The sequence below is a fragment of the Chelon labrosus genome, assembly GCF_963514085.1.
Source record: "Chelon labrosus genome assembly, chromosome: 4".
Classification (NCBI taxonomy): domain Eukaryota; kingdom Metazoa; phylum Chordata; class Actinopteri; order Mugiliformes; family Mugilidae; genus Chelon; species Chelon labrosus.
Window position 1 is genome coordinate 29,371,051 of NC_140340.1, and position 25,174 is coordinate 29,396,224.

General features: G+C 40.9%; 1 protein-coding gene across 1 annotated transcript; it reads left to right on the forward strand.

The window, feature by feature from the left end:
• The first annotated feature begins 486 nt into the window (after positions 1 to 486).
• On the forward strand, positions 487 to 25,031 carry srpk1b (SRSF protein kinase 1b). Its single transcript, XM_084543490.1, has 16 exons — positions 487 to 535; positions 1,154 to 1,208; positions 14,364 to 14,491; positions 15,606 to 15,714; positions 16,435 to 16,522; positions 16,605 to 16,692; positions 17,303 to 17,409; positions 18,027 to 18,192; positions 18,714 to 18,739; positions 18,829 to 19,051; positions 19,251 to 19,652; positions 20,311 to 20,405; positions 20,597 to 20,704; positions 21,994 to 22,063; positions 22,295 to 22,387; positions 23,507 to 25,031. Exons 1-16 carry the CDS (start codon positions 523 to 525, stop codon positions 23,689 to 23,691), a joined length of 1,956 nt encoding a protein of 651 aa, XP_084399616.1. The 5' UTR covers positions 487 to 522; the 3' UTR covers positions 23,692 to 25,031.
• The last annotated feature ends 143 nt before the right edge of the window (positions 25,032 to 25,174 follow it).

Consider the following 25,174-nt stretch of genomic DNA (forward strand, 5'->3'; position numbering starts at 1 on the left):
GACATTGCTCTGTCAATGACCTAACTAAGTTTGACTCTCCTCTATCTCTACAGGTACAGTATGCTTTGGTATTTAATATTATAACATTAACAAAGATAACTTGTCCACAAGTTGCAAGTTTTTGCTGCTGTCCAGCAAATGGCTTTAAATTAAACTATCTCGCCATTTTAACAGATCAGACAGTTAACTACATGTTAAAGGTTCATTAATTTCAATAAACAGAAAAATAAAACCGATACCATGAAAGTCATGAATGTGAATAACATATGTAAAATCAGAGTCTAAAAGTTTAGGAAGTACATCTACAGAATAATAAAAGAAATTAGAGTGATATATATTACTGTGGTAAATGTTAAATTTATAAGAAAATAAATAAATAAATCACCAAACCCATCCATACCCATACAAGCTGCCCCCTACAGCGCATACCGCTCTGACTGTAGGGTTGTTTTCGCGCACTTTAGAGTTCCGACATTTCCAGCAGTCCGTGAACGCAGCTAATCCCTCTGACTGGTTACCAGCATGGAAAGAAAAGGTAACGTTGCTAACTAAACCAAAATGATTCATATGAGCTAGCGCTTGTAACACACACGGCTTTTCTTCCGGACATTTGTCAGAGCAGTTACTTGCCATGAGGAGAATAACAACAAATGTTGTAACAAGCCACGTAGCAATTGATAAAAAGTAAAAGTGGACCATGCGCTCTGCCGTGTGTGTGTATGTGTGTTAACACCATGCTAGCTCTAGCCATCAGACTAGCATCAGATTGAGAAGAAAGTATGCGCCTAAAGTTGTGTCTAGATGAGAGTGGAAATAGGTTACACAAACACTGTTAGCAGATTCAGCCGGGTTCTGTTTCTTATAAACGTGTATTTGCAGTGATAAGCACCAAGTTGCTGTTAGCAGCTAACTCTGAATGCCTCTTTTGTGGGGCATCACAGCGCCAAGGCCGGTTTTCTAGCTACTGCAGCCTCTTTTCACTTCAGTGAAGTTACCTGCTAGCCGCTAATGTAAGGTGCAACTACGAGCTTTACACCTGCAGTGGAAACCACGCCAGCTACCCCTTCTCTAAAATAACATTAACAGCTTTGAGCTACCGCACAGTGTCGCGTAAGAAATGCGTTGTGTTGATTATATTCTGCCTGTCTTTTAGTACTCGCGATGCAAGCAAGGAAGAAGAGGACAAAGCCCAGAAAACCTGGCAAAAAGTAAGTCTAAAAGCATTTCCTGCTTGTTTTACTTTACACAGGAGATACCTATCACCTATCTATATCTATCTATCTATCTATATATCTATATATCTACCTATATCTGTATATATAATGTCATGTGCCTTAGTTTTTATTTTTTATTATATTTTATTATGCCCACTTTAGGTATGTACGCGTGTATATATGTCTATACATACATACATGCATACATATTATATATTTCTTTATTTTTTAATCTCATATTTGTACATTTTGTGTTAAAGTTGCCCTTTGAGGAAAGAAATTTCAATCCTGTGTATATGTTGCACATGTCATAATTGACAATAAAGCCATGGAAAGGGCTTCTGGTGTGCCGGAGTATGCAGTTGTTCTACAAATTCTTCGCAAAGTGGATTGAGTCGACATACATTACTAAAAAAAACACAATCAGCCATATTTAGAATTGCTCACATATACCAATTAGCCACAACATTATGACCCATTCATTTTAACTGGTCAGGTGAATAACACTGATTATCATGGCACCTGTCAGTGAGTGGGTGAACGTTTTGTCCTTAATGTCGATGTGTTAGAAACAGGAAAAATTGGCAAGTGGAAGGATATGAGGGAATTTCATGAGGTCCAAATTGTGACGGCTGGATTGACTGGGTCAGAGCATCTCTAAAACTGCAGCTTTTGTGACCGACAGACTGTAGTGGCCAGGACCTAATGTGGTACAAGGAAGGAGAAGTGACCAAGGCTTGTTGATGTATGTGGGAAGCGAAAGCTGGCTCGTTTCGTCCTAACCAACAGACGAGTTACTGTAGTTCAAATAGCTGGGAAAAAGCTGATTCTGAAAGAAAGGTGTAAGAACACAGTGCATCGCCTTATGTTCTGTATGGGGCTGTTTACATACAGACCAGACAGGTGTTGAGTGCTAATAGTGCCTACAATGGACATACGAGGTCTGGACAACAGAACAGTGGAAGAAAATCAACATCTCACTGTCTGTGTAACAAGATGTTAAATGTTATTTAACACGTGTTAACGCCAAAACAGTATCATACAGACTGGTACGAAGTAGCAATTCGTCAGTAGCAGTATTTGTCTGTGAAGATTCTCAGTCATCCAGGTCATGGTATATCACTAAAACAAAGCAACTGGAGTTGATGAGTTTTCTTGACGTTTCACGACTCATCCACGTTGCTTCATTAGTTCTTAACGACTAGTGGGGAGTTTATATTTTTATTGGGGACATCTGTGGACAGTGCCAACCTGAAACTCGTATGGCCAGGGTTTGTAGTTACCAGATATTCACCTGTAATTAGAGAATGTTGTTCAGATTCTGACGTCCAGACTCACGCTGTGAATGGGGGGTGAAACATTTTGGGGACAGATGTTAAGACTGTGTTTTAACTGTGGCCGGTATTTGGTGTCTGAATCCACCTCCTATGTTCAGAGAAGGGTTTTCCCATTCTACGTAGATGACCTTCTTAGATACGACTTGGACTGGAGTGGTGAAACGGCTTAAAAAAAAACATTCAGGTACCTTTGTTTTAGCTTTTTCTTTTGTACATCACAGTTCACGTTAATCTGGAACTTATCACTTGTTGTTTAGCCAAGTAGAAGTGATCGATCTTGTGACTTTTGTGTATTCCTGACATTTTAGTTGTATATACAGCTAAGCTTTGAATGGAATTGAAAGGAGCACCAAAAGAGGCCATTTTGTTCATCGCTTCAAATAGTTTATTTGAAATTTTTGTAGTTGAGAAAATCCACCAAAAGAAACAAGTTTCTTCTGTAATGGTCGTCACAGTGTTCTGGTCAGCAGTGCACCATTCTCTGAACAAATTAGAATCATTAGTTTGTTTACACATGAAAGTTTGCATCTCCATTTTTTGAGTGTCCCATGTCTGTCACTAACACATTTAGTGCTGATCTTTATCTCTTTTGATACTTTTTGTAATATTGTTGTGTACTATTAATAATTACAATATTGCCTAAAGTTAATCTGGTTACTATTCTTAATGTCTCGGGATGTTAAAGCATGTGAAATGTTATGTTAGGTAAATGGTGACAAATGCCAACCCATGTTTTTTTTTGTTTGTTTGTTTGTTTTTTAAGAACTAAATAGAATTGGTCGTCTCATCGTGTCCTCAATTAATATTCAAAGCTGGAAGGCTGATCTTTTCATGTGTTACTAGGCTACAGTTTCTTCTACTTGCTGTGGTAATTTAAAATCAGTTCCAGAGCTGACTGGATTTCTAGCACCATTAAAATTAACGGATTAGTTATGTTACTGGGTTTCTTTGACATTAAATACAATGTCCCTGTTCATTACTACGTTCTGGAGTTACAGTGGGAGCATTTCCCATGATTTTTAAACAGATTTAAGAATATTAAACTATTCATGTTAATATATGCGTTCAGATTTAACAGTGTTATACTGTATCCCAAAGGGTGCGCATTAGGGCTGAAACGATTCGTCGAGTTACTCGATTAACTCGATTACAAAAATTGCTCGAGGCAAAAACTCTGCCTCGAAGCCTCGTTAAATTCCTATGACGCGCACTATACGCGCAGGGATCTGATTGTTCCACAGGGACCGTTGTTTTGGAAGCACCTACGCAAAGCACACCACTAGCGCGTAATACATTGTGTATATACTGCAAAGTAGACCTGGCGTGGCGTACCACAGCAGTACAAGCTCAATGATACAGCATCTAAACCGAAAACATCCACATGCTGTTTCACCAAGCGTTGCTGAAACAAGGTAACGTAATCTAAACCTCGCTGGTTTCGCTGATTTTAATCGCATACTCTATTTGTAGCGATGTCATGATGCGGTTTGACTAGATATGATGTTTAGCTTTGATGTTTTTAAGTAAACTTATTCACGTTCAATTGCAAGACAATATAGCCCAGGGGCGGAGTGGCAATCGGGACGACCGGGATTTTTCCCGGTCGGCCGGCCGAAGGATTTACGCAGCGGATCACAAATTGAGCGGCCACGAGGCGAACGCGACCGGCCTGAGCTTATCAGAATCATTGACGTTACTAAATTCTCCGCGAATAGCGGCCAAATACTCCCATATATATTATTATTATTATAGTATATATAGTATTATATTAAAGGGGGGCACGTGCTGTGCTGTTCCTCACGCACGTACAGCACGCGTTCACAAACAAACACACAGGTTGCTAGGTTACCATAGCAAATAGGCTCACCCCAGAAATTATGTATTAAATTGCAATAAATGGGTTTAGTTTTGGAGCCAAATGTTGGAGTTGGAGTTCTCTGTTTTTTTGAGAAATAAAAGGCAAATGCTTGATCATTTTACAGCCACATAATTTTCGTTATGCATTATTTGTTTTGGTTGTTTAAAAACGTAAAAAAAAAATATCCGATTAATCGATTAATCGATCGATAAAGTGCTAGATTAATCGATTACAAAAAGAATCGATAGCTGCAGCCCTAGTGCGTATACTCCTGTACTTTACGCTGGTCACTAGTGATAAGATTCCACAGGACGGATGTTAATGCTAGGTGTGAACTAGGCCAAAGAAGAGGTGTGCTTTAATTGGGTTACTAAGTGTTTAAAAGTACCTTAATTGAGGTATCCATGCACAGTTTTTCACTGGCATGGCTGCTTCTTCCCTGGAGAGACACGCCTCACAGTTTTAAAAGCCCTGACGCAGCGTTGCCACCGCTCATTAACCCAAAATATGAATAAACTATTTTCTATCCCAGCATGACCCCTTCTGGGTTACTGGATTACATTTTCCACAACACTACAAGATTTTGCATGTGAAACAGTCACAGCAGTTTTCATTTGAAAATGCCTCATTTCTATCGCTGACCATCAAGTAAGGGGCAAGCATCCAAGCATAAATAAATTCCTCTGTGTCTCTCTCTCTCCCTCTCTCTCTCTCTCTTACCCCTACATCCATTCTGCTCCTTCCCTCCCACTCTCCTGTCGCGCTGCCGTGGCTGTTGTGCTGTGAGGACACAGCAGCTGCTGTACAGTTAGAGAGTCGGGGTAGAGGAGCACAGACCTGGCCACAACTTTCACGCTCTGGCTTCAAAGAGGCATTTGGCCCATTTTAGTCCGTTATAGGCACGTAGCTTTGAGTTAGTGTCGTCTTGGTCATGTGGCTCCTGGACTGGATCTTCTCCATAAATACAGCTGTGGTGAAGCTTGCCAGCGGTCTAACATGCAAGTGAGTAGTACTGCAGTTCTAACGGGAGAGGTGTAAAAGTCAGACTCAGGTCTGCTCTGTCTGTTGTTGATGGGAGTAGTAGTGTTTAGGTGTGTGTGCACAAGATACACACATGTTTATGGAGCTTGACTGACTTACTGATGGCCTGATCTGTTCATTAAGGTGTACATGCAGACTGTTGTTGCTCTGTCAAGTACCTGACTATCTGCTTATGTATTGTGTGTCTGGGATTTGTGCTTCTAACATTTGAAAGATCTTATCACTCAATTCATTTTTATATTTTCTCCTGTCCACTATCAGATTCTTTTATTTTGCACCTCCTTGTTTCTGTAACTTTCTGTGCCTTAGCTGTCATTTTAGCACTGCATGTGCACTCAGGAGCGTGAAGAGAAATAGCCAGTATTGCAGAGCGTTTGCCACCACCGATGTGTTCCGTTGTATTTTGCCCTCGTCCCTCCCTCTTCTTGCCCAGCCATGGCTGCAGTTCATTACATAACCCATCAAATATTTTATCATCTGCAGCCCACTACAGCTCTGTGTCCCTCTGTCTCTCTCTCTCTCTCTCTCTCTCTCTCTTTCTCTCGCTCACTCTTTGTCCTCTCACTGCATGTTAACCACTACCCTTCTTTCCCATCCTGTCAGTGACACAAACCAATGCGTGTGTGTGTGTTTGTCAAGAGGATGGTCGCTTCAGGCCATGAAAATGTTGGGTTTCCAGCTGTTTGTATGCAGAGATTTATTTTTTGCGAACTGAGAAACGCTGCAGTGGTTTCAGTGGTGCTGTAGTGTCTTTTCTGTCTCTTTCCCTCAGCCTGCTGAGAGTCTTGTGTTACACATTACAACTCTGCTTCTCATGGGAAATGTACTGACTTTCATAATTGATTTCACACATTGATTATCTAGTAAATCCACACTGCATATTGAAAAGTGTATTACAATATGTTCTTTACACAGTAGCTAACATGAAAATGAAATGCAATTTGAAGGATATTTAAGAAAATAAAAAAAAAATTGTGAAAGCACCACACCGCACTCATTTGCACTTTGTGTGTGCTGCATCCTCTGCACTGTTACCTACAGCTGCTGTTTTCATTCTGCTGCCCAGGCATTTTGCATTGATTTTATTTGGAGGGATGGGAACAGGGACAGTAAACCTTTTGGCCAAACTCCATCCCCAAGAGCTCTTCCTTGCTCTGTGCTCTTGTTTACTGTGCTCTACAGATCTGATAGGGCTGGATGGGTGGACAGAATACAGCCAAGAGAAAGCAGGAGACGCTGACACACTCGGTCATGTCAGATGTGTGCTCCAGAGCGGTGGAGATGTCAGGTGGTTGTAGTTCTGTGGTAGATTTCAACCCTCACTCTAGCCCATAGGGAAATGTGTCTGAGGCTGCAGTTAATCAGACCATTTATAGGGCTGTAAATGCTCTGTGCTAAAAGGTTTCAGCACCAGCTAGGGAAAATTTAGAAAGACGACCAGTTTTATTAAAGCAGACATGTACTGTCAAAATGTTGTTGTTGAACTAATCTGATGAAGAAAGCGTGGGTTTGGCTTGTTCCTGTTAAAAAAGGTGTTTCATTTATTTTTCTTTCTATTGAGAATAATAAAAACACCTACCAGTCATCACCAAAGAAAAAAAAATACTTTCAAATGCCATCAAATGCATTTTTCACAGCATTTTGCCTTGTCCTAATAATATGAAAATCACAGGTGAAATATTAATAAAGGAGACAGCATCAGTGTTGACCGATAAATCTTATTTTCAAAATCGTACAAATCTTGAGTCTGACTCTAAAGCGAGTCAATCTCTATGGACGGCAGTGTTAAACGTTTTCTGCAGAAATAAACATGTTTACAACCTGATACACCCTATTCGGCACTAGTACGACCGTGGACAGCTGGTAATTTGTAATAATTGCAGAGGCCATCTGTGATCTCAATCCTGTGTGCTCATATTAACAACTTGCACAACAACTGACCTACTATATATTATATCTCCAAACACAGAGGTTGTAATACCACTCTGAAAGTTCCTGGTCATCGGTCACACCTACTTCCCATTTAAACCCCAACTCCCCACCAGTCTTTTACAAGTGAAGAAGCTTCTTAAATGAGTGGATAAATATCTTAACCCAACAAGTCCAGTTACCCTTGTTTTAAAATGTACTGAGCGTAAAGTTATTCATAATTAAGAAGCGTGGGAACCTTCATCAGTACCTAGAAGTCTGCCTAGGTGTCACATGCCCACCTCTGCTCCACTCATACTCATACTTTCGTATTATCTGGAGTCACCACACCACACTGAGCTTCATAACCACTCTCCAAGAATCTTATGCGTGCCATTACAGAGGGTTTTTCCTTCTTTATAAGCATCCTATTAAAATTATTTTATTTACAAATGCTACACATTCACACACAGCATGTGAGCCATGCATTCACATCATTTGACCAATCGGAAGAGGCCCCATCAAAATACTGTCAGGATAATTGGTGTGCATTTGTAGGCGAGGTTAGCTGGTACAGTCGGTGAGGAAGAGAGGAAACTGCACACGTCAATCAATGTTATCTGGACATTGTATGTTTTCCATATATCGTGCAGGGCTTGTCAACATGTACCACTACTCTGTTACTGAACTTTAGTTGGACGACAGATTTTCCCAGAAATCATTGCGATGGCATTGTCGTTTTTAGACCCTTTTATGCCACAGATGTGATGTTTTAAAGCATTATATTTTATTTGGGTATTACACTGCTTTTCTTACTGTGAAATGTCTGTTCCTATTACCTAGTAGCTGTTTAATTTGGTGGACATATGTGTCTGCACAACAGATCATGGTGCAGAGGTGTTGCTCACCTGCCAGGGTGAAATGCATTAGGTACACCCACCTCCTATTGGTTGTGTTGCTGGCAAATTTAAGAAATCATTACTTACATCAGAAATGACAACAGACAAATTTAATGGAGGTGGACAAGAATATAACAAAAATCTGTGCTTTCTGTTTAGGTTTTTATTATTATGTAGTCTATAATTCTATTGTGTTGTAGCTAAATTGCCATCTTGGATACAGTTGATAACACAGACATACTCACAACGTTCAGTTAATGACGGCTTACTAACTGACAAAAACATGGATGACTAATTAGCACTGAGATCCGCTCTTCAGATCTGCATGAGATTAACCCTGAATGAGGACGCGTTAAGCTCTTGTAGATATCAGATATCAAACTAAAAATGTGAGCTGTGCGAGGAATCAGTGGAAGAGATTATACGACTAAATTACTGATGAGAAAAATATGAAAAGGGAAAGGGACATGACAGTAATCTGTTTAAGAGGGGAGTCAGGTATTTGGGCACATGTCTGTGTAGTTTGTGATTAATGCTTGACGTGTTTTTTTTTTTTTTTAATTATCCACAACGATCGGTTTCAGCAGGGAATGAGGTTGTGGAATACAAAAGCATTAAGGATCCATTACTAATTGTGGATTTTTGGATAATGTTTGACTCATTTGAGGAGATGCGCACCATGGGCCATCTTGCGGTTTGAGGAGTCTATCCTGCAAAGGGTGGGATGATTTCACAATTAGCTGTAGCAATGCTGTTTCAGTGCAAAATAAATGATGAGTGAAACGGAGTGTCAGGCATACGGGATGGGGGGTGATGATGATGATGATGGTGATGGACACAGACGGGAAAGAGGAATGGTGTTGTTTTGGTCAGATGAGGAGGGGGCGAAGGGGGGACTGATGTCGTCCCTCACCTGCATTGCAGTGCTGGGCTGTTTCACCCAATCATCTCCCAGCTGTCAGTGATGGGGGCCGGGCCAGAGGCTGACGACAGCCAAGGAGAGTTCTCGGTCAGACGGGGAGAGGGAGGCAGGGGATGTGTGAGAGAGAGAAAAAGTGAGCGAGAGAGTCGGTGAGTGTGCAGTGGTGCCCTGCGCTCCAGGACTCAGCCTCAATGTTCAGCCTGCAGCAGATCCTCTACATCTCTCGTCTCTGCGCTCGTCTTCCCTCGCTCCGCTCTGTCTCGTCCTCCTTCCTCTCCTTTCCCGTCTTTTTCTTTTGTTTGCCCGTCCCTCCCGCTGTAATCTTGGCTTTTCAGTTAGCAGCACTGATTGCTTCACGCTACTTCTCTCTCCCTTCATTCCACTCCCTCTTCTGAGCCTTTAATCCCTCGTTTTTCCCTCCTGCCCGATGGAGTAGGAGGGTCTCTTAACACCTGCACTGTCTCCTCTCCGGTCCTCCTCCCTGCATCACGTCCCATGGGCATCCGTGCATCCTGCAGGTAAGCGTAGGATGTGTGTGTGGGAGACTGATGTAGGATATCTTGAGTCAAGTTTAGGTGTTTCCCGTGATGCAGAAGTCCTTGAAGTATCCTGATTTTTGTTTAGAGATGAGAGAGCACTGACCTGTCTCTGTCCACCTGTCAATGTACCGCAGTAAGGGGAAAAAAAAAAAAAAAAACTTGCTGCACGATTTTGTAAGGCACAATCATCTGTTGTCTCTTGGCATCAAATGTGTGATTGCGGTTGATGGATTAGAGGTGTTGCTCATAGTCATACATACCTGCTACATTTTCTTGGTATATTTCTGTTTGTTCATGTAGACATTGTCCTCTTTCTTTTGTCCTCCCCAGCTATTTTTAGTTAAAGACCTTGTCCTGTGATCGAAGGGCCATCTTTCAGTCTGAACTTATGTTTACCAATACATTTTAGCAACAGGAATTTTATCTCTATTAATAAAAAAAAAAAGAGAAACACTCTTAACACGTCTGATTTACTAACCATCTTCAGTCAGTGAAAACATGTATGTGTAGTTTTATTCAACACAAAATTGGAATCTTATTCTTACATGTAGACCATACTTTAAAATCAGCAAAACCATGAAAGAGTACAATGGAGCAGATTCAAATAGCTGCATTCAATAAGGATGAATTTTATTTTTATCTTTTAAACACATTTTAATATCTTTTTTCTGTACATTGTCTCAGTTTTTTTGGTTGTTTTTTTCTACCTGGTTATTTTAGCTATCGATTTGATGGTGACATGGTTTGGCTCACATTTGAAGCTCTAGTTTTGACGGAGAGCGGGACATTGACCTCAGGAGTGTTCTGCTAAATTTAGATGCTTTGTGTGTGTGTTTACAAATGTGTTGTTTTGCTTTTGCCACACAGCTGTCTAGCAATTAAGTGCAAAATTACTTAAATTCTGACATTGTCAAGCATAGAGAAAGACAGAGGGCAGGACATGGTTGTTTAAATCATTGTAATAGTTAATGAGAATTTACTAAACCTACACTACTGAAACTTTAAAAAAAAAAAAACTGCTGACAAATGTAGAGAATCCCATATATGTGAGTTTGAGCAAATAAAAAAATGTGTATGTCCCCTTCAGTGACATGTTTTCCAGAGGAAAGCTCACTGCAGATGGGTGAAAAGTGTATGTACTGCAGAAGCAGAAGTAATATAATATTTTTATTGTCTAGGTACAAGGATGCCTCCTACACACATGAGCTAGACTGATATAGCAGGCCAGTAATGTCCTTCTTATATAATCACAGACCTGCTGACATTGCCACATACAGCATGTTGTCGGATGCATATAGAAGGTGAAATACACAACACGTATCATTGGCTGCAGTTTTTTAAGTACTTTGTCAAGTTCCAAACAGAAAACTTACTTGAATAGGATTTATTTGAACTCCCTTGTCCTTTTTTCACATTTATATATTAATATGTGCACCTCGGACAAGCTCAACGTTGTAATTGCCCCCCCCCCCCCCCCCCCCCAAGGAACAGTAACAAACAGTCCATGAGGCAGCAAGACATGACACAGCTTTGTTAGTACATTTTTGCTGAGATGCATCCAGAGTGGTCGCCCTGCTTCGATTTAAGCCGCTGAACTGATTAGCTGTGCGTGCTAATCCTAATGACTTTTTTGTTTTGTTCGTGAGCTGATCACAACAAAGCACCCTCAACCAAAGCAATCAGCTATTTTGCTTTGCTTCCGCTGTCACGTTGAATTTATAGAAGCTGTAACAGTTTTGAGTAAATGCTTATCTTCATAGAGGGTCCGCGGTGTGGTAAGCAGCTCAGACTCTGTCAAAGCTTGAGGGATAATTTGTGACTTCCTTTAATTAGCTGCAAATCCTTCTCAGCACCATTCAGTGTTTCTATTTGACTCAGTGACTTAAGCTGAAGCACCAAGTTCAAAGGGCTGAAGTGTTTTCTAAATGACTTGGAAAAATGCATTTGGACATACAGTATTTCACGAGGGATGTATGTACAATCTGTGAGATTACTGGAGGCTTGAAAATAAAATAATGCTCCCTTTGAGACAAACATCTGTGTGCACCGCATCCAGAGATCAGCTGGTGTTGTTGGAAGCCGTCGGTTTCCACTGTGTTTATGATCTGTAGCAACACAACAGCATGTTCTAAGGACTCCTTTGGTTCTAGTGATGCTCCGCTCTTGGTTGTGTAGGGTTGATCGTTCAGTTTTTAGTGTTTTACTGGTTCCCCACTGTGTCTTGTTTTCACATTTTGTGGAGGCTGTACTGATGCATTAAGACAACGCAAACGACAACACAGATATTTGTTTGTGCTATTGATACCAAAATATGATATCGTACTCTCTCTTAAACACCCTCCCACCCTGCATTTCTTCAGGAAACTACATTAGTTGGAGCTGTCATCCTGCAACACACACATTTTAGATTTTGTTTTCGATCTGATTTCAATTACATAAGTAGTCATTATTATCTGAATGCATGTAGTCTTATATTTCAGCACCTAGGACAGCGCCAGGTATGCGGCTATGACAAGGTCGAATTCAATCATGTGTTTACACAGTTTGTGTTTACTACCTGACTATTGAGTGTTTTCAGTCAGTAGTTTCTGCAGAAGGATAAGCTTTCCTCTGGAGTAGTGGTTGTAGTTTAAGGCAGCGCCGTCACTTTCCGCAGGGGCGTCTTGTTTCGCAAGTTTTATTTCCAACTTAAATTCTCTGAGCGTCCTTATGTGGAAACAAACACGGCCTCTGTTACTCTCTAGCGACCTTGCCCCTGTCTGAACAACTGTCAGATTGGCTTTAATATTTTATCCCACCATGTTGGGATTCATACAACATACCATGCTCATTTAAGCACTGTGGAATCTACATTAGATATTAAACATTACAATGAATGTTTAATGTTATTACATCTTGGTTGAAGGAGCTTCATTGCTTTGTTTTGAGGTGATGCCCCAGCCTTAGTAGCTGGGTTTCAGGAAAGATCAGTCACTCGGCACCCCCTACTTCTGCCTTCCAGCCAGCCATTGGCACATACTGTATAGCTAACAGACAGAATGTACTCCCTAGCCCCAAAATGCATTTCAGCTTCTTTCAGTGACGAAGTTTTACTCGTTCATGCTGTTATAATTCAAATAACGTGTTTCTAAGGTGGAAGGTCATTTATATTAAGCACAACATTATAACCAGTATAACCACCTTCCTAATATTGTATAGGTCTCCCTTGTGCCTCCAAAACAGTTGCTACTCATCAGAGAATGGACATGGGCCTTCTGAGGGTGTCCTGTGGTGTCTGGCAACAGAATGTTGTTAGTGGGGGGCCTTTGGGTCCTATGGGTTGAGGGGAGGGGCCTCTGTGGATCATCCCACAGATACTTGATCAGTTTGGGATCTAGTGAATTTGGACGCCAGGTCAACACCTTGTTCAGTTCTTCATGTTTTTTAAGTTGTTCCTAAACCGTTTTAGTGTGTGTCTGTCTGTGTCAGGCTGCATCCTGCTGGGGATGGCTGCTGCCATCAAGGAGTGTCATTACTATGGGGTGGGGGTGCCTGGTCTGGTCTAGGTGGGTGCTACATGTCTGAGTAACCTCTACATGAATGCAGAACATTGACTTGTTACAAGATGGTCAGTGTTATTTACTCCTCCTATCAGTGGTTTTAATGTTGTGGCTGATCGGTGTATAGCGTGCAGTGGAAAAATCTAATCTAAAAAAGTTTAAATGGATTTTGAAAACAAAATCGCTGGGGTCATGTTGTTTTCTTTTCATGAAAGCTGCTATTTATCTGGAACAACAAAAATTCTCAAGTTTGGAGAGGAGGCGAGGTGAGAAACAATTTATGAGTTGAAAATGAACCGCACTGCAGTAGCTCTGCTAACCAGGCCACCGGCTCCAGCAGTTTTTCTGATCCACTTTAGTGCTCTAGTGCCCTTCACAGGCGACAAATACCTCCTTATAAGGGTCAATCAGCTGGCACATGTATACCTGCACTGCATAACGGGACTGTTTTTGACACAGTATAATAAACAGCTTTTAAAAACATAATGTAATTGAACAGTTCTTTGAGCACTCTTGTATGCAATTTTTATTTTAATCAGTAAGGTACTTAACATCGCAATATTTACTTTAGTTCTCTATCAAATGTGTATACTAATTAATATTCAGCATTGATGTCATGGTGTAAATATGACGTCAATGAAATCATTTGGAGAGCATAGTCACTCTCCATAGACACAAAAGCATCTTTTTTTTATTTATTTATTTTTTAATATCGAATGCTCGCGCCAATATATTCACTGCTCTGTCTTTGGAAACATTATTTGATTCCTCCTCTGTCCCTTTGTGCTTATTCGCCTGTTCTGTCATCACAGAAATATTAAACATGCTCCTAACCTTTGCTTGCTCGTGCTTTTGGTGAAATAAGAATTTGTCCTCATCCATTATTCTGCTGATGAGTTTCTTCGGATAAAAACATGCTGTAAGCGTTTTCATAAAATGCAATCCCCCTGAAACTGAGAATATATTGAAATCATTTACTCAGATGTTAACTCCATCATCTTGGTGTCAGTGTTCCTCCCTTTGCGTTTCCTTCATCCTTGTATTTTATGTTTTAATCTTTCCACTTCCTTACCATCCCTGTTTTTCTGTCACTTATCCTCACATAGGCCAGACCCTCACGGTCGTGGAGGCGGCTCTCAGACGGGTCAGGCGGATTCTCCTCTCCCAGAACAGGATGAGGAGATCCTGGGCTCAGATGACGACGAGCAGGAGGACCCCAACGACTACTGCAGAGGTAGGACTTGGTCTCTCTTCCAATATCTGGCATGTGTAATGATACCCTGATATAGATTGTTATTTATCAGTACAGGTATATAGTTTAGATTATTTGAATATGAAAGCAGTCTAGCATAGAAGGACGACCCTTGTTTCCCTTGCTGATCTTGACATGAACACGGTGTGTGCTCAAGGAATGTGAGGATCATCTAACACATCCTCATAAACGTCTCTCTTAGCCAGTCTGTTGTCTCCTCATGCTCAAAAGCGGGTGCCTCAGGGTTAGGGATTGTAGCACTCAGACTTTCCAAGATGAAGGTCTTTGTGGAGCTGGTCCACGTAAACTCCTGGCTCTCCACGACAATTGGTCTGTTATTTTCCCGTATACCACTCTACTGGTGATTCATCTGTACTTCTCCTGAGCCTCACACATCTTTAAAAAGTTCAGATGGTTTCAGTGTGATCATCTCTTAACACCTGGTGGGTAAACATGATTCCATGAGTCTCGACACCCCCACATCACAACTTGATTTTGGACTTCCTCAGAGAAAGACCGCAGTCAGTACAAGTTGGAAAAAAAACAAAACAAAACAAAAAAACACTTGTGAGACCTCCACGCTGAGCACAGGTGCTACTCCCTGGCTGTGTCCTGTCCTTCGCATCGGCGACGGAAATGACTCCACTTACAGATTGTAACACCAACAAGGTGTCACTAAATGTTCACAAGGAGGATCATTCTTGGCTTCAGGATGAAACACGGACACTTCAGGATCACCACATACCTACGGTAGCAAATCACTGGCACCATGATTTCCTGCTGCTGTGCCAAAAGATCCAAGCAGCACCTGCACTTCCTGCCATTGATGAAAAGGGCTTTTAATTGTGCAGTTATTTAAACTACTCACATTGATCGCAATAGGCTTACAATAAATAGCTGTAGCCCATTATGTCTTTGCATAAGATGTGATTTTAATTAAAGTTTGACTAAAGAATATACAGTATGTCAATCACCTGTTAATGTGTCTAATTCAAATCCTGCTACAGTCCGGCTCCATAAATATACTCAAACACTGTTGAATAACAACACAACATTGTTGGACAGTAGTTCCATATATTTCGCTTTGTTCAATCAGGTGGATATCACCACGTGAAGATCGGAGATCTTTTCAACGGAAGGTACCATGTGATCCGGAAGCTGGGCTGGGGACACTTCTCCACTGTGTGGCTTGCCTGGGACATCCAGTAAGCTGGCTCCTCAACTTTTTAAAACTGAGACACACAGATTGTTACGTACAGATTTGCATGAGTGGACTTTCAATATAGTACAATATTTAGTAGCACTAGTAGGTCTGTGAAGGTTCTCAGTCATCTAGGTCATGGTATATCCAAAAAAGGTTTAAAAAAGGCAACTGGACTTGTAGAGTTTTGTTGAGAAGACGTTTCACCACTCATCCAAGTAGCTTCTTCAGTTCTAGGGGACTGGTGGGAAGTCTGAGGTTTAAACATGGCAACATCCCTAACCTCAGACTTCCCATCAGTCCCCTAGAACTGAAGAAGCTACTTGGATGAGTGGTGAAACGTCTTCTCAAAAAAACTCTACAAGTCCAGTTGCCTTTTTTAAACCTTTTTTGGATAGTAGTACTAGTAGTGTAGTGCAATATTTATTGGTTATATACTTAAAAAAAAATCTTTTAACCTGAGCAGCACATATCTTAAAAAGTATTTGGGCACTTAAGCCATACCTTTTAGGCCACTTTACTAGTTTAATTAACTCAACAGACATAAATTTGTAATGTTTTTAGCAAAGACTTGGTGTTTTTTTGGGTCAATGCTGGCTTTGGACATGCATATGCACACAGTGTTTAATGATGCTATAATTAATATTAATGATACATATTTAATTGATGAATATTAAGCTAATGTGCTCATAATGTGTTAATATTTTTGTTCATGTTTTTCCAGGGAGAAGCGATTTGTGGCCATGAAGGTTGTAAAAAGTGCTGAACATTACACCGAAACAGCCCTGGATGAGATCAAGCTGCTCAAATCTGTAAGGACACATTAAGTGGTCTCTCACTGGCTCAAACTCAAAACTAATTATTCCAGTGCTCACATCTCCTGTTGTTTTCCAGGTGAGAAACACGGATCCCAATGACCCCAACAGAGAGAAGGTGGTGCAGCTGCTAGACGACTTCAAGATTTCGGGCATGAATGGAACTCGTATCCTCCACTGAAAAACACACGTGTTGTTTAAAGGACTTTTAATTAAGCTATGACTTTTGCAAAGTGAAACATGGTTTATATCATTCTGTGAACACAACAGCTGCTTAATTGTTTAACGTCCTGCTATTTTTGTCTTCCTTATTATTGTCGTCTTAGTTGGATGGCTCAGGCATAATGATTACATTAGTTCCAGGCTAAGTGGCTATCTCCAGTGGTAGGACTGCAGCACCTCAGGCTGGATGTTAATTTAGCTCATCTGTTGAAAGGACCCAAAGATAACCACGTCTCTGCTAGAATCTACTCAAAGGATTGAGTTACATTGCAGACAGCAGTGACAAGATGCCAGTCATCTACAGCAATTTTAATACATCCCCAGATTTACATCTACATTCTGGGTTTGGCATGTCACAGTTCTTAATGCAGTGACACTTTCATCATCCCTTTGACTCCCATGCCATCCGGTTTACTGCTGTGTGACATCCTCTGGAAACTAGTGTGTGTATCAAAACTTTTTGGAGAAAATGTGAAGTTTGTTGGCGTTTTACTGATCAGTTTCACTAAAAGTGATTTCAGAATGTCACTTTTCCTTGACTTTGCGTCTCTTCAGATGTGTGCATGGTATTTGAGGTACTGGGCTACCACCTTCTGAAGTGGATTATCAAGTCGAATTATCAAGGCTTGCCTCAACCTTGTGTTAAAAGCATCATCCAACAGGTACTGTACAGTATCATCAAATTGTTTATGTTTGTACGTCAGACACAGGGCAACCAAACACTGGCAAAAAAGCTGGTGTATCTCTCAGAGACCAAAGTGCCTGTTTACCATAAACGAGGCAGCAGGTCCAGAAGTATCTCCCTTAAGTTAGGTTGTTGCTTCTGCATCAGATCTATGCCATAGCTACACGACGTGACAACGCAGACCCCAACAACTGCAAAATGCATTTCCTTGTCCACATCTCTGTGGCTGGAAAAACAGAATAGAATTTTTTTCTGCCTCCTACAAACCTTTTCTCTATTATTTGGTCTTGGAGTGATTGTGGTCAAAGTAACTGTTCATCAACATTTATTACATTTAAATTCAACACCAACATAAGATGCTCACTTCCAGCCACCATTGCTTGAAGCACAAAGAGACACTTAACACAGGTGACTATCTGCCAACTACCATTTCAGTGGCATAATTACAGAACAATGCTGACACACCAGCAGATGAGTATAAGTTGTTATAACGCAACTTGCATAAGCTAAGGTGTAAATGTGTTGCAGATGTACCAAGCTTTATGTTTCCGGTTAAATTGAAACATCCTTCACATCAACTTTTCTGTGCTGCAGGTTCTGCAGGGTTTAGACTACCTCCATACCAAGTGTAAGATCATCCACACAGACATCAAACCAGAGAACATTCTGCTGACTGTCAACGAGCCCTACATCAAGAAGATGGCTGCTGAAGCCACGCAGTGGCAAAAGACTGGCACTGTGCCTCCCTCGGGTTCTGCAGGTCACAACCTCTCTCAATCTGTTCTCTATAGTTTTGTGGTTTGAAGTCTGACATGTTGCTGACAAAATAGATTAGCTGTTTATATTTATCAGCAGGTTGTGTTCTAGGCAGTGTATGATGCCGTTTAATTGGTGGTTCACTACAAATGTGAGCCATTCTCATTAATTATTGACATTTGACAGTAACTCGCTTCTAAAACATGTGATTTAATCCTGTATATGTGATGTAAGAGTCCAGAGACTTGAGGCTTTTGACTTATAAGCATGTGGATGTTTCTAATAAAAGGGAGAGCTTAGCAGTGTGTTATTATGAGTCACCAGTGGTTTGGTTATGGAAATTACCAGCTTGCTAGGTCAGTGTGTGACTCCCACCAAGGCTGGTGCCGCTGCAGAGACAGCCTATTAGTACACCTTGGTGTGATTCAACTCAAACAGCATACTAATTATAGAGAGGCTGCTGTATATATTTGCCACATGTGATTCCCACAATATTAATCCTCTGTTTTTTCTTGTTTCTTGCAGTGAGTACAGCTCCAGCAGCCAAACCCGTAGGTTATGTTTTTTTTATGATTGCTTTGTACACAATCTAGTTAATCAAGTCAGGATATAAACCCTCCTCCTCTTGTCTTCTCTGCAGATGGCCAAAATGTCAAAGAACAAAAAGAAGAAGATGAAGAAGAAGCAAAAGAAGCAGGCTGAGCTTCTGGAGAAAAGGATCCAGGAGATGGAGGGAGGAGGAGTTCCTGGTGGAGAAGACGAGGATGAAGAGGAGACGACAGAAACCACTGAGGATACAACTTCCTCAGCCACACTTTCTATCTCTCCCACGCTGAGAGACATCGCTAACCCTACTAACATAGGTGAGTGATGACTGGCCACATCCTGGCCATGGATCAAACATAGGACGAACAACTTTAAAGTTGAAGTTTTTTTTTTTTTTTTTATTAAATATGTGATTAATGAAATACATTGTTACATGTGGCTTCTGAAGTGACCACTCAACTATAATAGTCTGAGTTTAAAGAGCAGCTAGTATATATTTGATTCTTTCTGTCCTAGACTCAGCTCCTGACAAGCAGCCCCAGGAGACACCGGAGGTACGTACGGAGGAGAACAAGATGGACGTCAACTGCAATGGCCACGTCCCCTCTGAGGAGAAAGTGACCAGTTCAGAAGAACAAGGGACCAAGCAGTCAGCAGAGGAACAGGAGGACCAACAGAATGCAAACCAACCAGAAGCCAACTCACAGACCAGTGACACATTATGTAACACAGAAGAGCATCAGACCTGTAACGATTCACACGAGGACCCCAACACCAACGTGGAGCAACCCCGCACCTCCGTCAGCCCAGACTCCGTCTCTCTAGAGCTAAACGAGGGAGACAAAAAGGAGAAGGAGGACGGGATGGACACTCAAGGGGAGACTAAAACAGAGAATGAAGAAGTGGACAGTGAGAGTGGTTAGTTGATTTTTGCTTTTGTGTAAAAGCACATATGAGACTAATGATGAGTAATTAATATTTACTGTGCTTTTTGGGGATATGGAACGAAATATAATGAAAATATTTGGAAAGCCTTGTGATCATTAAGACCTAGATTTCACATCCTTATGTTAAAAAAAACAAATGAAAACAGATTTATGCAAGATGTTTTATCTCTTAATATAAAATGGTCTGTTTCTACTCTTGCATCTCAAAATTTTTTATATCACATAATATGAGGTTGTTCAAAACACGAAAGAGGACATAAAATCTATCCGTTGTGAGTCAGATTGTGCTTTAATATGCACATTAATTCAGCATGGATCACAATGAGGATGTGTGTGTCTATAATATATATATAGAATTTATATATATTATGATCTTGAACTGAACCGAGGCTATGTTTTTTTGTTTGTTTGTTTTTTAATCCTAGCACATCACTAACTCCATCCAGTAATTATTGAGAGGGTACCCTGTGTAGTAACTTTTAGTAAATCTTCTACATGTTTCTAATAGATTTTTAAGTCACACTGCACAAAATGCTCCACCATAACTAAGTAAGGAAAGTGTTCCTTCATGTTTTCTCCCTTTTCTCCTCATCTGTTCATGTTTCCCTCTCTTGTCCCCTCTGTAACAGGTGCATCAGGCAGTTTGTTAGTAAACCCCCTGGAGCCTGTCAATGCTGACAAGCTGCAGGTGAAGATTGCTGACCTTGGCAATGCCTGCTGGGTGGTGAGTAAAAATATATGTTAGCTCATTTCATTTTTATATGAAAAGACTCTTACTGGAAACTTTAAGTGTTTTTCTTCTGTTTCTCTGCACTGCACATTTGACTTCTTTGTATGCAGTTTTTCCCACCTGTCCTAGCATTCACACTTTCTCTTTGTATTTCATTTTTTTATTTATTTATTTTTTGTTTACAGCATAAACATTTCACAGATGACATCCAGACACGGCAGTACCGGTCTCTTGAAGTGCTGATGGGAGCCGGCTACAGCACGCCAGCAGACATCTGGAGCACAGCCTGCATGGTAAAACAGACAGTCAAGACACCTGCACCACTATAAGGAACTGATGCTATATGCGTCTACTGTGCAGCAGCTGACAGTGTGACTAGGTCGGCAGTGTTAAAACACCCTAAGTGTGCATCCTTGAGATCCCACAAATGTGTTTGTCTCCTCTTTTCTTAATATATACCTTTGTATGCTACAAAAGGTAGAAAGCGGTCACCAGCTATTTTCTGCCATTTGCAGTCAATATAAATTAGTACTGTAATGTTGTCAAGCCCTTGTTAAGGTGTTAGAGCAACACTAGCAGTTAAATTCATTAATACACAGGATTAGATGTTACAATCCCTTGTGCCAAAATCCCAGGCAAAACACATTTAGAGGCCCTGTCCAACTGAGAAACCCTAACAAACCTACAGTCATGTGATATGACGCTTAACCTACAATCTAGATGAACTAAGTAAATGCTGCTGGCTTGTATGGCCCGCTCAGCAGCAGACGCTAACTCAAACCTTGTGAAATATACGCTAACCAAACGCTGTTGGCTAGCTTAACCTAAAATCTAAATAAACTAAGTAAATGCTTCTGGCTTGTAGGCCCACAGAGCAGCAGAGGATTAATCGAACCTTGTGAAACATAAGCTAACCTAACGCTGCTGGCTTGTATGACCCGCTCAGCAGCTAACCATAGCTACCAAGCAATATGAAGACATCAGGAACCTGGCCTAAACAACAGCAGTATGCAGCATGTCATTGGGGTTTTCAAGTGGGCACCTCCCTTCACCGATGCTTCGTTAAGTTAGGCCCACGACACCTCAAGAAGTCTTAACAGTGAATTCCAGCGTCCTGGAGTCACCCCCCTCCACGCTGCCACTGCAAAACCCCGTTTTCCTCACCATTTCTCACCATTAATATAAGACAACAACTAATATTTCAATAATTAGTCTAGTCCTTTTATGAATCACAACACAAACAAATCTGCCATGGTTCGCCCCGACGATGCGGACTGAACCACGAACCAATCGACCACATCTGTAATGATTTGTAAACACACTAAAGTCACGCAGCCACCCTTACCTTTAGCTAGCTCCCCAGCTAGGGAGGCCTGCCTTTAAATTCACACGGAACAGCATTTTATCAGAGAGCAGAGGCAGATCAGGGACTGGAAAACCTCTCCTCTAAAAGTCAGCCTACACTGACTCAAGCCACCATTACTGTGGGAGATGTAATAAAGTAATGACTTAATATGCACGATAATGCTTTTCTTTCTTGTCAGTCACACTAAGGAAGTTGTTGTTGTGCTTGCTTCCTCAGGCCTTTGAGCTTGCTACTGGAGATTATCTGTTTGAACCACACTCTGGAGAGGACTACTCCAGAGATGAAGGTTAGTGGTTTTACCAGTATTACTAGTAGTTCAAAATAAATTTGAATGTTAGATATAAAATCTATGGAGAACAGATACATTATTGGGAAGTGAACTGTCAAAATCTGGGTCTTGTATTTTTGTGTACATCCTTTACTAATGAATGTAGAAACAAATTCTGCATTTTCTCACAGTTAAAACATTGATTCAGTTTTGCCTTAGGCTTCACCATCTGTATTTGTTTCTCTGTAGATCACATAGCGCTGATCATCGAGCTGCTGGGTAAAATTCCCCGGAAGCTGATCTTAGCAGGCAAATACGCCAAGGAGTTTTTCACCAAGAAAGGTAAACACGGCCGCCACCAACTGCCTGCTCTTACTGAATCCAGTTCATCCTAAAAATATTGTCAGGTGTTTGGTGCAGAAGTTACTATTTCGGGCCGAGCACCTGGTGGCTCAAGGGAAAAGCCATCTGCTCAGTGCCAGAATGGAACTTGCAAATTAAATTCAGTGCAGCTATTTCAAGTTTACAGAGGTGGTGCAGTGGATTTAACAGAAATCCTTGTATACACTGTTGGTATGACGTAATATCCTTTATAATATTCACACTGTTTAACACTGTGTCTACACATCTCCATCTGTGTCTACACATCTCCATCTCTCTACACGAGAGATGGAGAAAAATAGACTTTTTGTATAAGATTTACCTCTATAATTATAATAGTTAAAGCCTACATTTACGTTAGCTTAGGTGGAAGTCAGTAAATCAGATTTGTTATTAACCACAACACAGATTTGAAGTGAACAAATTATAGTTTTGACAAGCTGAAAGAACACCATCCCAACTGTGAAGCACGGGGTGGCAGCATCATGTTGTGGGGGTTGCTTTGCTGCAGGAGAGACTGGTGCACTTAGATAGATTCATCGTGGCGTCATGAGAAGGAAGACTTTGTGTCTATACTGAAGCAGCTAGTCAAGACATCAACCAGGAAGCCGAGGCTTGGTTGCTGACAGGTCTTGTAAATGGATTGTGACGCTAAGCATAACTTGAAAATGGCTTAAGGACAATAAAGTTGAGGTGCTGGAATGGCCATAACGAAGCACTGACCTCAGTCCAGTCAGTAAGTAAGTAGATTACAGAATAGAAAAAGCCTGTGCAACAAGGAGGCCAACAAACCTGATTCCATTAGTGCAGTTGAGTCAGGAAGAAATGGGCTATGACTTCTGCAACTCATTTTAAGAAGCTTGTGGAAGGCAACCTGAAACGTCTGCCCCCAAGTTAAACAATTTAAAGACAAGGCTGCCTACTAATTGCAAGTGTAAACAAACTTCTATTCTTCTATTAAAATAAAGTAGTGATCCTAACTGACCTAAGACAGGGAAAAGGGGAACAAAAGCGTTTAACTGTGTTTGACTATGGTGTATATAAACCTCTGACATCAGCTATAAATCTGTGTTCTCTCAGGCGACCTCCGTCACATCACCAAGCTGAAGCCGTGGGGCCTGTTTGACGTCTTGGTAGAAAAGTACGAGTGGTCCAAAGAGGAGGCACACTCTTTCAGCAGCTTCCTTCTGCCCATGCTGGACCTGGTGCCTGAAAGGAGGGCCACTGCAGCCCAGTGCCTCTCCCATCCATGGCTCACATCCTAGAAAGCCACCCATGCGCACCGCGACCCTTACATTATAAGAGGATACATTTAGGTTTTAAGGCCCTGGAGTTGAAAACATACAGTAAACAAAAACATTTATGTCTGCCACAACCCCATCGTGCCAGCACTCTATTATCATGGCTCTCACAGGGCTACCTACACACACTTGGAAGCTTCCAAACAATAAAGAGAGAGACTGTTTCTAAGTCTTGGTCCTGTTACGGATTACACTGGTTATCGAAGGAGCTCGATGTCGTCTTCCTGTATTTATGGCTCTTTTCACCAGCTGTGTAGAACTTAGCGATTTTGCAGTCTGTTTTATTTCTGACTTCAGCTCTTTCTCTGCTGCACATTATTCTCTGTATTTTTTGCTGTAGATAATTGACTGTGAGATTGAAAAGGAAATAGCACTTTTCTGCAGATGCTAACAGAAACATTGAGATTGCCATCAAAACCACACACTGTAGATCTCCGATGCGCCGAAGCTGTCCGTGTCAGCCAGTCCTCAGCTTTTACTCCTTTGGCTTTAAACGGTGTGCAAAGTGCTCAAAATTAATAACTGCTTATTGCTAACTAGAATAACGAGTAATCATTTAAGGACTGTAAAGTTAACTTTATAATATTCACACACAAAAAGATCTTTTGTACATTTGTATACAGATGGCACTACAGGATTAGAAGGCATACATTTCATATACTGAGCACCAAGGAGAGATTCATCCTGAACGACTGTCTGAGAATCAAACTGTTATCTCAGATCGTAGTTTCAGAGTTATGTCATGTTGTCTTGGGTAGAAAAAACGTACTCGGTGCAATATAATGTGAACAAAAATCTGATGTCTTGACAGAACTTTTCTGAATGCTGTTTCATAACCACATCACTTTTTACCTGTTAGCTAGTTATACTTCATTTGTCACTGACAGTAAAATCAAACTCTCTGTAGATCTACATCCAGTGTACAGTACAGTGTACCAAAGAGTCGGCCTTTAGTTTCTCCCTCCCTGCAGAGGATGCGTTGCACAGGTTCTAAACAGACAGCGGTGTACAATGAAGGCTGAAAAGCTTGAGCCATTCTTTTTTACACATTTTAGAAATACTTTGAATTGCATCCAGTTGGTTTCTAAATGAATGATATACTACTTTCATGTGTGTCAGTGTTTCTCTTTCACACTGAGGTGTTGGTTTTGAAGATAATCGATTGTACTAAAATATTGTTATAAGGAGTCAAATCCCAACAGAACCATGTTCCTTTTTTTTTCTACTGTCTCCTCTGTCCATGTCTCTCCACTTCATTCGAGTATTTTTTCTTTAGGTAATAAGAATAAACATTTTTTTTTCAAACTAAATGGATTGTGTTCGCCTCATACATTACCACTGCTGTTTAAACTAATAACATGAGAAGCATTTCTCAGGGTTCAATCATGCATAAGACTGTCCTGTATGAAGCTCAGTCCAAGTCCAATTGGGATGTCTATCCTTAGTC

Coding starts and splice junctions, on each gene's coding strand:
- srpk1b (XM_084543490.1), top strand. Junction 16,693..17,302: donor TTCGGGCATGAATGGAACTC/GTATCCTCCACT, acceptor GCGTCTCTTCAG/ATGTGTGCATGGTATTTGAG. Junction 18,740..18,828: donor CAGCTCCAGCAGCCAAACCC/GTAGGTTATGTT, acceptor TCTTCTCTGCAG/ATGGCCAAAATGTCAAAGAA.